The sequence below is a fragment of the Corvus kubaryi genome, unplaced genomic scaffold (genome assembly GCF_017639235.1).
Source record: "Corvus kubaryi isolate FWS band 111438036 unplaced genomic scaffold, C.kubaryi_AGA036_p1.0 66, whole genome shotgun sequence".
Lineage (NCBI taxonomy): Eukaryota > Metazoa > Chordata > Aves > Passeriformes > Corvidae > Corvus > Corvus kubaryi.
The window spans coordinates 1,524,328-1,540,584 of NW_024582054.1; the positions used below are offsets into that span (position 1 = coordinate 1,524,328).

At 40.2% G+C, this 16,257-nt stretch overlaps 1 protein-coding gene across 2 annotated transcripts in view; it reads right to left on the bottom strand.

Annotated features, from left to right (window-relative positions):
- RBM25 (RNA binding motif protein 25) overlaps positions 1–15,675 on the bottom strand; it is a 33,681-nt gene extending 18,006 nt beyond the window's left edge. Inside the window, exons 1-6 of one of the 2 annotated variants that reach the window (XM_042048036.1) lie at positions 15,567–15,675; positions 8,772–8,892; positions 5,010–5,059; positions 3,390–3,560; positions 3,027–3,084; positions 1,710–1,870 (exon numbers count right to left, since the gene is read on the bottom strand). In XM_042048036.1, coding sequence (XP_041903970.1) covers positions 1,710–1,870; positions 3,027–3,084; positions 3,390–3,560; positions 5,010–5,059; positions 8,772–8,877 — 546 coding nt within the window. In that variant the 5' untranslated portion in view covers positions 8,878–8,892; positions 15,567–15,675. The remainder of the gene's footprint in view (positions 1–1,709; positions 1,871–3,026; positions 3,085–3,389; positions 3,561–5,009; positions 5,060–8,771; positions 8,893–15,566) is intronic. The other variant, XM_042048037.1, reaches the window with a different exon arrangement.
- Between the last annotated feature and the right edge of the window lie 582 nt (positions 15,676–16,257).

The following is a 16,257-nucleotide window of genomic DNA, read 5'->3' on the forward strand; positions in this document are numbered from 1 at the left end:
AAGAAGCTGCCAGGCCAAGGAGGAGCAGGCTGAAAAGAGCTAGAAGGTAGTGACAGGGGGTGGAATTGAAGAGATCCAGGGAGAAGTGATCAGGGAGAGGAGCTAATTAGATGAAGGTTTGCTTGGTGTGTCTCTATATGAAATTGTGTTGTAGTATACATGTTTGATTTCTTAATTGAAAATATTCACAAAAATTTGCAACTTTTGGATCCAAGTGGCACCAGCACACCAATGATGGCATGAAAGGAGTCACAAGCAGTTTGATTACAATGCACTTCGTCAATACTCCTCAGCAATTCACATCCTTTCTCTGCACCACAACAACAACAAAAAAAAAGAGCAAAAACCCTACCAAATCCAGCAAAACCCAACAAAAAACATGGAGTTAATCTCATTCTACAGTTCAAGAGAATGGGCTCATACAGTTGCCTTCACCTAAGCCACAAACAGTACCCGCTGCTCTATTACAATCAATCCCCTCAGACTGACTGTAACTCACAGGGGCTCACAGAAAACAAAATTCCTGAGAGATGTACAAGAACTCCAGAAATACTTTAAGCTTGTTTATAACATCAGCTGTGAAGTACAGTATCACAGGTGACGCCAACATGAAACAAGGAAGTACAGAATGAAAAGGCAGTCAAATCAAGCCCTTACCTAGGCAAGGAGCTGGTACAGTACTCCACTCAAACATCGCAAAGTAAAGCAGTAAAGCACTCTGTTTTACTAAGCCATTGCATTCAATCCCATGCACGGGGTATGCAAAGACACGTCAAGTACTTCATGTCATCATTATGCCTCTACTTCTGGTTAGGTAAAATGAAATAGAAGTATCTGTGTTTCCACTATAGTCTACATACATTTAAGAAAATTCCAAACTGGAATTTTAAAAATTTACCTGCTACAGTGTGATTAGCATTTTTAGTTTTCTGAACAAGAGCTCTTCTCACTTTGACTTTACAGAAAAAAATTTTAAGTGATATATTAAGGCACATGAAAAACTTTAGGAGTTAGAGACAAAGCCCAACTTGATTGGGGTTGAAATACACTATTTCAGCAAAGAAACGGACACAATCAATTTCAATGTAAACTTGTCAATTAAGTATCTTTGAATCTCAACAAGAATCCAACATACCAAATTATCTGCAATTATACCAGAACAGATCCTTAGCTTTAGAAAGGAATAATACAAAACTAATTTTCCGATCTATTAAATATCTGGAAGCTGCCCACTGCCTGGTAACTGTCTCTTCTACTGAATCATCTACTTCTTTCCTTTTCATTGATTTGTTCCAGAAGATCATCAGTGGAGGGGAAAGAAACCTCAATTCCTTTCAGACAGCCAATTTACAGACTGACAGAGTAACTTCTTCTAGGGTTTAAGTACTTTCAAGAGTTTCTAAACAAAAATGATGCAAGAGAATCAAAATACATAGCACCTATTACTATATTTTATAATGAATTACAGAATTGATTCTAGAGATGTCGTTGTAGCTTGCAGATAAATTCAAACACTACGGAATTAAGAGCTTACACTTCTCTGCCTTTCAACATATCTTCAGGCTCATTAATGTGATTCTGACAAAATCCTAAAAGGAATTAAAGACACAGAAAGGAGTAGAAACTGAGACATGCTCACAGTCTGATCTAGCAAGTACATTACACTGACATCCTACCAAAAGGATGCAAATCACACATTATATACATACCCCATTAGATGCCTTTTTCTTTGCTTTCCATTCATCTAGCTGAGCCTTTGTCTTTGCATCAACTTTGACCAGCAGCTTCTTCTCTCCAATCTGGAGGTCATGGAGTAGTCTCAGTGCTCGTAGTGTGGAATCTGGTTCTTTGTACTCACAAAATCCAAAGGCTGAAACGGATGATTGAAATGAGAAGTAAAATCATTAAAGCTCTTCAGGTAATTACTTTTTGAATCAATTAACTTACTTTGAATCAATAACCTTGGAACATAGGCACTTATTTTTTTAAAAGCCAGGAGTACATATCATAGAAACTCAAAAGTTCACTCACTGAACTCATCTTTGATATAATTAACAGTCCAGTAAATCAGATGGAACCAGTACACACATTGTAGATGTCCCATCCCTGGAAACTTTCACAGTCAGGTTAGATGAGGCTCTGAGCAACCTGATGTAGTTGAAGATGTTCCTGCTCTTTAAAGGGGGTTGGACTAGATGAACTTAAAAAGGTCCCTTCCAACTGAAACAATTCTATGTTTGTAAAGCTTTTGACATATCTGTCTTAACTAAGAAATGTAGTCTATATGATGACATCTCAGGTGGATTTGCAATTGTCTGACAGCCAAGGGGGCATCAATCAACAGCTCACTGTTAACCTAGAGGGAAGGGTATTTCAAACCAGGGTCTTCAAAACAGTTACATGAAGTTTTAAACGAGAAAAACATTTTATGACAGCAAAATAAAAATGTGTGATACATAAAGCTGAAGGAACTAAATTACATCCTTAAAAAGAAAAAAAAAACCCACAAGCCTGGCAAGATATGAAAACACAACAAAAAAACCAGTAACCAAAACTGTTTCCTGCAATCACTGGAGAAGGGTCACAAAAAATGAATCATTTCAACTTGACAATAAGGAAGGTAAATTTTACATCAGGAAAACCTCCTTCGTAGAGAAGGACAACACATATTATTGGAAGTGACTTGTAACAGTGTTAGAACAGTATCTTCCTTTGGGGACTAAGTCCAAACCAGTGAACCTTTCTCAGGAATAGTCTATAAAATCATTCCGTTTCAGAAAAGAAAGGTAAGCAAACCTAGAGCTCCCAAGACATTTTTCATTTAAACTTTTTCAATTTTATTATTTTATTCTGTCTCAATTCCAGAAAATGCTAGCCCTTTACTAGAAAGTATTTAGCAGCTATCATATTACAGTATCTTAAAATACAAAATGATTAAGAATAGCAATGTGTCAAGATATTAAAACAGATGCCAGGTAATAAAAACAAGAGTATGTCTAGAGATTTTGAAAAGCATGAACAGTTACCTTGAAGTTTTCCAGATGCCCCTTGCACTCTCTTCCAACTCAAAACCAAGCCACATTTCTGCAATTCAGAGAAATATCATTAATTTTCATTTTATATTCAAAACATTACAAAAACTTAACCACTTTTTGCAGATTATCAAATTAAGAAAGGGTAAACACTACTAAGAATAAAATAGGTCTATATATTCACAGGCATCTATAGTGTAAAAAAGCTGTACTCTTCACGTACTGAATTCAGGCATAGCGGGCTGCTATTCCAGTGAGTGGGAATAGTTCTGCTTTTAGTTTCAATACACTGCTTGTGGGTCATTACTTTATTCATCAGCCAGGGATGAAATTTAACAAGCAGTCTGCTGTACTTACTGCTAGAAGCTGCCGTATGAGCATGTCTGAGGCCTTCTCCGAAATGTTGCCTACAAAAACAGTTGTAGTGGGACCACAATTTTCATCATTTTCTTTGTTCTTTAAGCCAGGATGGTCTTTTCTGACTCCCAAATGTTTTCCAACCATAGACACTGTGGTAGGAACTAATACCTATAAAGAGGAGGAGAAGTTTAAAAACCAAACCAATCCAATGCTTTATTTTCATTTAAATACGTAAGACAAAAGACTTAGGGATGCACATTTATTTCAAATTTGAATTTTCATACAAACCTTAGTTAGGCTTGTGGAGTAAGACACCAATAAGCAGTTCAGGCTTTAATACTTGCTACAACACAAAAAAAATGGCCATTTTCTGGCAAAGGAAGATAACAAGAGGTGTAACTGAACACAACCACTGGAAGACTCAAGGTGAGCATCCAGTAACGTTAGGTATTATTTCTCCTACAAATAACTAGTTTGCAACATTTGAGTCGTTGGAAGTTGAATTACCTTACCTAACAGTGTAAAAACCAAGCTGTGAATAGAAAAGTAACTCTGTCTCAAAGGCTTCAATGGACACATGATCTTAAAGCTTCCACGCAGTGAATAAACAGTACTGCTTTACGTAATCAACACACAACCCAAAGCCTCTTTAGGTTAAGGAGCAAATATTTGCAAATTAACTGTACAAAGATAGGCATGATCATCTGCTCCACTTTGCTGCACTTCTTTCACCTAAGATTTAACAGTCCTTATGCACAGTCTCTCTTCTCAGAACACCTTTCTAGAAGTGTCACTTACTAAAAACTATTTTAAAATACTTAATTTGAATGAATAAACACATGAATAATAAATTTGTTTCAGTATATTTGTCTTAAACACACTGGTTACCATGAACCTCCTTTAGGAGATAATACAAGCTATCCAAAAATTCTGTATTTTGGGGAGATTTCACTTCTGCATAATCACACAATTGGTAATTCACCTTTAAGTCAAGAAGTAACCTTTATATTTTAAGGCACACTTTTATTGACCCCAAAATCATAAACTTCCCTTCCAACTAGAAATTAGTAAGATAGACAAAGAAACTTTTCATTTGCTCTTCCATAGATGGATATTACATGCAACTATTCCTTTTCCTGCATCATGTAGACAGCAAGCTTATCTGTAAGCCTGTCAAAGCATGTGTTTTTGGACAACCCAGCAGTGCTGCATGATAGCCTCATAAACCTGGATGAGGTAATGCCTCCACAGTACTATGTCAGGGCTACAAACTCCAGAGCAAAAGACCTGGAATCTCCCTGATCTAACTGTACTGCACAGGAAAAGCACAAATGATCCAAAGGCAAAGCTCAAACCACTGTATTTGAGAGAAGTATGTCTTCTTGTAAGAACAATAATTGCTTCACCTCTGCAGCTGGTAGCTCCAGACATTACTTCAAATTTTGTCTAGGTCAGAAATTAGCATAACATTTGCATTATAGTTGCACTTAAAATTAAGCATTTTCTTTCATAGTAGAATTCTGAGGGAATAGAGCAAAACAATAACACTGTTGACATCTACTACATTTTACTCTCCATTTTATTTGGCTATAATCTCATCCCTACTGTAATACTTACAGTTGGAGCAGGAGCCATAATGCCCATTGGTACAGGAATCATAGGGGTCCCTGAGAAAGACAACACATTAACATTAGTCTGCCCTGTTGAGAACTGATGAATACAAATGAAATGATTGCAGACATGATTTTCAAACTAGACAGCAATTTTGGTCAAATAAGAATTTCACAGTAACGATAACCAGTAATTCCTTAAGCATCCAAACAAAGCCTAAGTACACTAACATACCATAGGCATCCTGGTCACTTTCTCCTATTTCCATCTCAACTTTGTCACACACAAATCTATTTTCAGACCATATTCAAGCCACAATATTGTTCTAGAAGACAGTGGTGTGATGAATGAGGCAGGGAATTCCTGAGAGCAAAGGCAGCTGATGTCCTACAGATGATCTCGTTCCCAGCTTACACAATTCCCACAGCACAATCGTTTCTGCATGTGGCTTAGGGATGAGGTCCTGTAGAGCATGGTACCAGGCTTCATGCCCCTATTTATGGAACAGCTTAATAAAGGCAGCATAAAAAATCTCTATCGAGAAGCTACTGAATACTTCACTTGGGAGTCTCCAACACCTAATTTAGAACAATATTTAATTTAAATCATAATCATTAATTAATAAGAAATAATAATAATTTACATTAATATTTAATCAGATTAAACCATGTGATACCTCTTTTACACTACCAAATTCACTGGCAGCTTTAAGTACTATCATGAGCCAATATTTGATCATAAGAAGGGCTCTTTGTCCTCCCTTGCCAGCTGCTAGAGGTTAAATACATTACGTGAAGGGATTTCATCAAAACTACTGGTTGGTCAGCAGACACACTGAGACTTGAGAATAACGAAGTCAGTCTCACGTTCTTCAGAGGGATCCTACATCTCCTTTTCTTTTCATTCTACAAAAAACTTCCATCATTTTTCCCTCTCAATCGTCTCCTTCTCCATCTCTCTTACTGCTGTATTCCTAAAATACTAAACAAACTTCTGCAATCTACTGTTCCTGGACTTGTTCCCCCACGCTCTCTAGTGTTTAGTCCTAAAAACACTTCTCCTCAGACACCCTCTCCAGTTTTTTACTCATCCACTCTGGTTTTGCTTTATTTATGTTATTTTTTATTTTCTCCAGCACTCAATCTTCTTCCTCAGTCCCTTCATATTAAGGTCATACTACCTCTTGTCCCTCCAGGCCATTCAGACAATCAAGTGTATTGCTCTCCCATGTTTTCAGTTTTAATACACCATGGCATCCCAAAGACTGTAGCAACTACTCCCTGACGAGACTCCAGTTGTACAGCCCTGTAATTATTATAATTATCACAGTGGCTTTTAAAGTTACAACTCAGTAAACACACTTGTGTTATCATGGATAATTCTATGAAACTATCTGCCCAACGTTCAGCAGAAGCCACAAAAATCCACTGAAATATTGGGCATCATCAGGAAACATAATGACCACAGGCATCATTTAGCTGCTACACAAAAGCTTAGTGCACCTTCACTTTTGACTACAGCCTACAGACCGGGTCTCTGCAACGCAAGACTGCCCAGCCTCAGAGAACAGCCTCAGAGAATGATGACTTCACTGGTGAAGCAGCTGCTTTATGAGGAAAGGCTGTACATTCTGAGACTCTTCAAGTGTGGAGGTTTGCAAGGCATGGAACATGGCTGAGGTGTACAAAACCACAAAACACAACTTGCCCAACTCCCACATCAGAACTGGGGCAGGAGGGGGACACTGAGTAGGCAATGAGTTTAAAGGCAGATTTAAGAGTAAGAAAGCAGCACTTTCCACAGCAGTTAATGAACTGCTCAAATTTGGTCTAAGAGGTGACAGTGGAGATGGACAATATCAATCAAGAGCCAAAAAATACCAAAACGTTCATTACAGGTCCAGAAAAAGATGAAGAACAAACGAAAGATCATACTCCAAAATCCCTAACACTACAGTTATATGAGGCAACAGACTCAGAAAGCAGACAGGGATACATGCCCATCCTACATACCGCCTTCTAGTCCCACTGCCCACACAATGCATCAGCCTATATGGACTGCAGGTCTGACCTACTACAGCATTTCTGGCATGCAAAATGAAGATTTTTACATCTCAGTGGTATCCAATAATCTTTAGAGATTTATCAGAATCACCTCCTTATCAAATCTTCCACACTAATATTGGGAAATACTAGAACTTCCTGTTTTTAACAACTGTATTTTTAAGCAAAACAAAACACCTTTCCTAACTTCATTATTATGCAAACAAACTACTCCAGCTGAAACATTTCAAAAAATTACAGGCTGAGGTAACTAAGACGTGAAATTTTGACCAAACAGTTAGCTAAAGATAAAACTGTAAGCCACTAAAATTGTGATCTTACATATGGACTAAGTTCAGAGCAGACTTTCATAAAATCTCTGTAGCATTTTCAGCTCTACTGATGTGCTTATGCTAAGAAGCAAGATCCATATACTCTACACGTCAAAATGTTCTCTGCACAGGTAAGCAAATCATGTTTCTCTTGGGCAGAGAAAAATTTTATTCTCACCTAAGACCAGGCTTCTCCACTCTACATACCCTTCAGATTCCTAATACTAAAATGAGACTATTTAAACACAGCAAGAGAACAAAAAGATCTTTGTCACACATACTAAGAAGCAACATGTTCAGAGCAGAAAATTGTATCAGGCATTTAAAAATCTATTTCAGAAAGTTATTTTTTTAAGTATTTGGTGTTTTATACACTAGGATTCATAAACTGGAGCTAGGAAAGATAAAAGGTATGATTTTACAATTCAACCTGACATTTTTGATGGCAGGATACTACCTAAACAAGAACTCTGCCTTTAGCAGGAAATAGCTAACATCTCATGGTTCTCAGGAAAAAATGTTTAGAAAAATTAATGCAAGTAAAGATTAGCCTGATAAATGATATGCAGAAATCTTTTTGTAGTTCAGCCATCTGTTTTTTGAATGCCTCTATTGTCTACAAAACACTCCTGCACAACACAGTTTAAGACAATACAGACAGGAATTATTTTCTGCAGCCCTTGTGATGAATTCTAAAGAGGTAATTCTCTGATGTATTCCCCTCTCTCACTTGCTCTATGGTCTCCTGCCTCCAGTCATCATTACGTATACTCGTAATGTACAGAAAGAAAGTTGTTCCACACCAACAAGTTAAAATCTCAACTCAAAAGCAGAGGCTGATCTTACAGATCAACAAAGAAAAAAGGTAGGAATAGTTCTGGGAAGATTAGAAGGAATGATAAAGGTAACTGTAAGTTTGCAAGATGTGTGGAGGAAAGAACATAAGAAGCAAAATAAAAGAAAGTGGGACATAAAAAATGCAGAAAAACAATGCAAGAAGTTGGACCTTCTCTGAAAGTTACTCCTCTATTTTCACATTACACATACTCAGCATACCCAAGGGTTTCCAAAGGCTATTACAATGGATTACTGTCAAAACAGTGGCTTTGGAACACCTAATATTAACAGAAATCACCACTTAGCTTCAGTCTTGAATAAAGGCTCAAGAAAAGTCCAGTATTTCATTTCTAGTCAAAAGTAAACAGCTTTTGGTAGACCAAAAGGAGCTTGCTCACATGACATGATCTGTGGGAAAACTAGAAACTCAACTGCAATGTACACAAATCAGAGTTACTGAGATACATTATTTACAAAAGTTCCTGGCTTCTAAAGGAATTCAGAATAATATAAAGAAATTAATTTCTACAACACTTCCGTATATTACGATAACTTACCAGGAGGTACAGGTGGAGGAAAACCAGGGAACTGTGGAGGTGGGATCCCAGGGGGAAGTGTTGGGATTCCCATAGGAGGGCGATTCAAATGAGGTGGAAAAGACATTCTTGCAGTCGCAGTCTGTCAAAAAGACAGAAAAGGAAACTTGTACTAGTCAGTTCTCAAATGTGAATTACAAAAGCAGTAAAGTGGTAAGTGTCCATAATGATTTTAAATATTTATATGGACATTCAACTACAAACTACAACTATTTTTCAACTTCTCTTTCCCCCAGCTATTCATTAAGTTACAGATGTAGTAGAAGTCTTCTTTCTCAATTAAAAACAGCACTTCTAAGGAAGTGTTTCAGAATGAAGTGAAAAACAAAGCTATATCTGACTCCTCATACCAATAAATAGCATTGAACAGTTTGTACAGTTTCTTTAAAATAAAGCTATGTTTGCAGTATACAAAAGCAAAAGTAATCTTGTAATACAATTTCAATAAAGCAAGTAGTTCTGTTGTACAAGAAATGATCACACACAACACAACTGTAGAACAAGATGCCAGGAAGAACTGGGCCATTGCACTGCTCAGCACTAACAGGAGTTGTATTTAAGATGACATTGGGGACATCCTCAAATTCCAGCAGAGAGAGAGTTAAAAGCTTGAAAGAGGGTTCTGTGATCTATTTTTAACATACCAGTCCACCAATCTCCTAGAGCACAACTTGGACATTAGCCCATGAGCTGAGTGTCAACATGCCCCCATGGAGAGTAAAGATCATTTCAAACACCATTTTCTATTCAGATTGTTATTATTTTATATGCATATTACTGACCCTGAAACAGACACCACCCAGTCATAAAGCACTCAATATCACCCTTAATACAACTAAGGCATGCATTCTTGCTTCCAATATTATTTCAGTAACCTTACATAGTCAAGTCTTCACAGAAGGTTGGCCCTCAGTTCTAAAAAACCCCAAACTGCTCACAATATTACTGCCGAGCATGTACGTACATTCACACTGCACTGAGGAAGCATTGGAGAAGTTCACACACAGTGGATCATGTGCATATGAATCACAGAGACACAGTATCACAAGTGAGAGGAACCCAGTTAGCTGCTGGCAGAAACGTTTGAGTTTCTCATTGGACTGTACAGGCTGCCTTACAACCTCCAGCATCAGATCCGCACTGCAACTGCTTTCCTAACAGGCAGCTAGGAGTCAAAATTGAAGCAAGGCTGTCTCGAGAAACAGAGTTATGGTAAGCAAAATTCTGATACATACAACAGAACTGTAGATTATAATGTGCTTTCTTCAAGCCAGGAACACAATGGCACTGAACCCACAAAGAACAGAAATCAAGTTTTGCTGAAGAGAGATGTGCCTCCCAGATTTCTTCAAGAGCAAGCCACTAATGATAGTCTTAAACATTAGAACTAAAAGATAGCATCAGTACTCTACCATAATAGTAGGTACATCTGAAAGATCTAAAAAATTATAGTAACAGAATCACATAGAAAAAACGTTTGTTCCCTCACACTCTGGAAACAACTATAAGAGATCAATGTATATAATGGACTGGAAAGGATTAAAGAGAAACCCAAATGTACCTGGTAATACCTTCTAACATCAGAACTTATTTATTCTGGTCTAAGAACACATATATAACCCTATCACATAATTAATTCAAGGAAACATTTACAACTACATCAATTACACAAGGTATGTGATGAGGGCATTCATTAATTGGCCCCAAAGGGCATTTATCAGTATCTCGCCAGGCAAAACAATGAACACTCCTGTGACACAAGGTCTAAGATGGCAGAAGAAACAAGAGAACAAATGCAAACATTTTTTCCACAGTTCAAAAAGTTTTAATGCAATATAATAAACACAAAACTTCCCCTCCCTTTTAGAATTCATATGCCTAAGAACACATTTCCTTTCTGTAATTCCTGAATTTTTAAAACTGTATAGGCAAAGAAAAGCAGCAAAGATGTACACCATTTTCTTTTTTAAAAAGTTGCTTATTGTCTCTTCAGACTACGTGCACATCAGCTGATATTCATCTAGAATCCGGAACTTGTATGGTATGGAAGGGAACAGAACTCCCTTATCTGCCTTGGTATCACTACTTGAAACTTTCACATGAAAAAAAAACCAAACAAAACAAAACAAAAAACAAAAACCAAAAAAACAACAAACCAACAGAAAAAGCCCAAAATTAAGATCTTTAAGGCTCTCCGTTCTTATCTATATTACAAGATCGTAAAACAAATGGATAAAATTCAAAGCTCTTTTGGGGCAGATGGTACAAACAATAAGCTACTGCATCTGAAATGGTTCTAAACAGGCTATGACAGTTACACCATCAGAGGTCCACAAGATGTTAAGGCATGGTCAGTAAAACATAAAAGAACAATTGGGGAAGTAATTTTTCAGGCTGCCTGTAGGTGCAATCCCGTCTCTCACTCTGATAAGCACTTTATCTGAGCCACCATTTTGGAGATGCCAACAAAAAAGGCCTCAGAACTAAGAGGTGCAACAGTTCTTTAAATTAAAAGATGCTAAAACATACCATACCCAGTGGATGTTACATATGCACAGAGAAGCAATTGTTTGGTTGGGTATTTTTTATAATTTAAATTTAAAAAGCAAAAATTTAGCAGTCAACAAAGTAACTGTTACTGCATAAAAGGAAAAAGGCAGTAAGAAGAGAACAAACTTAGTCTTTCAGTGTTCCGGGCAGATGATGTGAAACACTGTTATACATAGGGCTTCTACAGTTCATTTCAAAGCACTCCATTCTTTCTCCCCTCACGCCCCCAATATTTGTACAATTACTTGCACAGCAGCTAGAAAGCTGCCCTCTTACTGACTTAATTCTTACATGGATCCATCCTAGCAACTCTGCTGCCTGTGGCATTTAAGATCAAAACTACAACTAAGGCCTTGGTCTCTTTCTCGCTACTCTGTGTAACTACTGATGTGAAACCAGCAGAGAGAACAGTTTAATTCTGTTCCATTATGAAAGCTGTGAGGATCAACAGATACCAGGAATGAAACTGCTCACTGGAGAAGTGAGAGATCTGGACAAGGGAGGAAGATGCATCCAAGATGCTACAATGAAGGGAACTGCCTAACACATTCTTTTCTGTCAGGAACTAGAGAACACACCGGAAATCTAGATACTCTTCCAACAGTAAAAGGGGCTCTGCATCAAATTTCTAAGCAACTACAAATGTAAGTTTAGGTATGAGAAGTTAGGAGATGCTAAGCTGGATCTATGTAGAACACACTTGTAGACATCTCAGGAACAGCACCTTGAACTTCTCTGCACACTGTCCTCCTATCCTGCCAGTACAGTTCAGTGATCAGTTTCTGATACATTTACTGTGGTGTCAGTAATATGTATGGTGATGTTCCAACTCCCCCGATTTATTCAAAAGTCTAAGTAAGAAAGTAAACAGTTCTGACATATTTTTAAAGCCTCAGCTGACTTGTGGAAGTATTACCTCTAGTGAAAGTGAATGTAAGCAGCATTCTTGACAGCTGCAGTTTAACTAGCAGCAGCTCTTTAAGCAGAAGTTTAATCTCTGTGAATGTTACAGTGGTCACAAAAATACAGGAGAAAGAAGAGCAGTGATCAGCTGGCCTGATGCCACTCAAAATACTGAAATAGTGACATCTTTAACCCCCAAAATGATGCATTTATGTCAGGTCTCAGACTCAAAGTGCAGTCATTTTAGACTGTGTCTGTGCCAGCAAGCAATACAATAGGAACAAGTCTGTTAAACAAAACTAATGAGACCCTCATGTCCGCCCCACTAAACCGACTACCAGTTTGTAGGTAAGAGCGCATTTTTCAATATATTTTCATCCAAAAGGAATCCAGCTTATCCACTGGAATAGCGCAAACCAACAGGAAATAAATTTCCCAAGTGGTGATGACAGTCAGACTTCCTTCAAGAGCGCACCCTTGATCCAAGTTAACACAGTAACATAGGTGCACACTTTATTAGCCTTGAGCCATTTCTCCAAGCTGCAGATTAATTGTATGATGGATGGCAAAACGTCTAAGTTTATGCAGACCCAGCTCAAAACCAGCCTGAGCTACTAACTAAGGCAAGCGCTACATAAACACGGCTATAATATTCCAGGTTCAACTTTGGCCCAGAAGGAGCTCAGCTGTTTTCTACACTGCACTTCTGACTTAAGTCCTGGTGGAACCAAGCAACATGCAGAGCCATCTGTACCGATCTTCTGAAACTTGGAGAGAGTACAGGGATATCTGTATGGTTCTAAGGTTTGGTAAAATCCATTGAGACTCATTAATCCTGTCATGGTGCGATCCCTGCTGGGATGGAGCTTTGTCTACCAGGAGCACGCTGGCTCTGATTTAGAACTAAGCAAAGAACTAGAGAGATGGCCTTAGACACTTGACTCCAGCCCTGAGATGACACAGAACTCACAACTACTACGAAACAAGGGTCACCATCACCCAGACATTGCTGCCCTGCTCTTTATCATCTCTGACTCCTAAAAGTCCCAATAAGGACTGAGATTGTACTGTCCTGCCTGTAGTGTACTGTCCGTTAATGCTGTAATTTCTTTTTAAATCATAGTACTCTTTTAACCTTCTGTTTTACTAACCCCATTTTTTTAAATAAAGGGGTGAAGGGATATATCGTAAGTAGAATGTAAGTGTAATAAAAATTGCTGGTAACTGATGAGTTTTAAACTGACAATTCCATCATCTACTCAGGGCAGCATCATAATTCTACCAGTGTCACAGGATTAATATCCTTAGTATCTCTGCTTACATACCAGACATTTTATTTAAAAACCTGCAAAGCATCATAACCATTTCTAAAACAGTGACGATCCCTATGAAGCAAACAGTTACAATACTTACTACTGTTACACTAAACAAAGTTAAAACTTACTGCAAAACCCCTCAAGTCTTAATGCACAAACAAACTTCATGTGTTTTAAGAATACATATGTGAAGTGTCATAGGAACAGTGACAGTACGGCTGATCTAGTTTGATTTGATTTTATCTGATTTTAACTTCCCTTCAATATTTTCCCAAAACAGTTGTTTTGCACCACAAAAAGTCTGTACCCTTAGTCTAGAGTAAGCTGCACAAAACAGCTGTGCAGGCTGAAGAAAATATATGCAGCAAACCTGTGTGTTAAAGTCAGTACTATCACACAGGCTTGTGCATTGGTCTCTACATGATGTGTGGATATTTAAGCCAAAAACAACCTCCTAGTTTGTCACCCAACAAAGGTGCTGTTTATATTACTTCTTGTCATCCAAAAAAGCTCCCTAAAAGAAAAATCTTCTATTCCAAGCCAACTGGTCTCCCCAGTGAAAATGACCACTTTCTCAGACCTCTACAGTTTTCTCCAAAATGGCCTGCAAGCTAAGCAAGGTTTAAATGTTAAACACAACCAACATGGGGAGAGATAAAAAATATTACAGATTTTCTAAGTATATATATTTCTGAACAAAATGACTAGTATTTGCTCTAGCTTGTTTTTCAGAGGTGATCTAGAAAGCATTTAGTAACTGCTGTGGAATAGTTGCATCCCACACTGTTATTATGAAGCAACACAAAAAGCGACGTGTTTATCCAAACCAAAGCCTCAGTCCAAAACCCCTTTAAGTAGGGCTCTGTTAAGCGTGTCATCAGAACCTTAAGATATTTGATTTAATTCCTAATTCTGTACCTCTGCACTCATATAAAGCCCCAGTTAGTGAAATAAGTGACTCTCCATTCTAACTTTATTGACTCCTCCCAAAACAAAAACATGGCTGTGGCATTACAACACTTATGTGAATGGGCACTTGGAGGCAGAGATGCAGAGAAACGCAAAGCACCCTGTACAACGCCACTCCTTTAGAGGGAAAGTAAGAAACTGTCCTATTCTTCCATCTAATTTGCTCTGGGCCCTCTCCATAAATGCTGATACATTACCTGAAACAATGCTTTCCTGCCACACACAGAAAAACAGACTAAAATGCCGGGTGGGTGTATTTTAGTCTGAATGGACTAAGGAAATATAAAACGTTTGAGATTTCACTTTCTGTAAGGCCGTTTAAGAGCCACTAAAAAAAACCAAAAAACGTTAGTTGTGTTCAAGATATTCCCTGTGTTTAAACAAAAAACTCTCCTTCAGCCAGACAAAGGTCTTTTTCTACAACGGAAAAAGACATCATGAGAAAAACACGCAGTGTGCACTCACAACGGCTACTGACAGGGATGAATCACTCCTGATTCTTCTACGTACGACCTGCTAACACGTGTTTTAAGATGACCACCCCCATCCACACTAAGAACAATAACTTCCCTGTCGCAATACATCGCGTTTCCTAGCGTAATCGCTTTCCCCGACATGGAAAAGTAAAAATCCCACCCGCAGTCCGAGGCGGCTCGGCCCGGGGAGCAGCGTGGGGCGCCAGCAAAGCTTCGCGCAGGTTCTCGTCCCGGGCGTGCGACCGGCTCCCCTCGCTTCCCGCGGGGCCGCTCCCGTCCCTCACGCCGGGGTCGGCGGAATGGACTTCCAGGCGCCCCAGCGGGAGAGGAAGCGAACAGACCTCACGAGCACCGCCCCGAGGCCGCTCGCCCGCTCCACGCCCCGTCCAGGCCCGAACCACCTCCCCAGCGAGCGCCCGCCGCGGCCCAGTGGCCTCGGCCCGGCCCTGGCCGTGCCTCCGCCCAGCGGGCGGCCGAGGCGCCACCACCGCGTGCCCTCCCTCCCTGCCTCCCTCTTCCCCCCGCAGCCCCTCGATTCTCACCCCTTGGCCGCGCAGCGGGGCGGGGGATGGCGCGGGGGAAGCGCTGGGCCGGCTGAGGCCCCGCTAGGCCGCGAACACACCGCGCCGCGCCGCTGCCGCCGCGCCGCGCGGGGTCATGTGACCCGCCCCTTCCGCCAGCGGCCCGGCAAGCACCGCGCCGCGCCACCACAGAGGCGGCCGTGCCAGAGCGCCCCCAGGCAGTAACGCGGGCGACCATAGAGCGGCGGCGGGTAGAAGGGCGGGGTGAGCGAAAGGGCATGCGCGCTGCCGCCATCGTTGGTGCGGGCCGGCGGCGCGGGGCCGGCACCTGGCCCGGAGCTGCGCCATGTTGAGGTCAAGCGCCGCCGCTCGGTGCTGGGGCGGCTGGAGGCTCTGGAAAGGCTTCGGCTGTGGGTGCCACGGAGCCTGGCCCGTCTGTCAGCCGTCATGGCCCCCTCAGCCAGACGGGCCAGGCTGAGCTGCGACCCGCCCGTGACAATGGTCGGGCTGTACAGAATCCCCTCCCTCGACCTGCTGCTCACGTTGCTTGGGATGTAGCCCAGGATACAACTGGCTTTCATGGAAGGTTTTATCTACTGTAAAAGACCTAAGGATTCACACACCAAAAGGAGCGAACATTAGTGTCTTAAGCAGCTGTATGCTCATCAGAAAGATGTCACTGTGCTGTTGGGCCTAGCCGTGGTCTACAAGT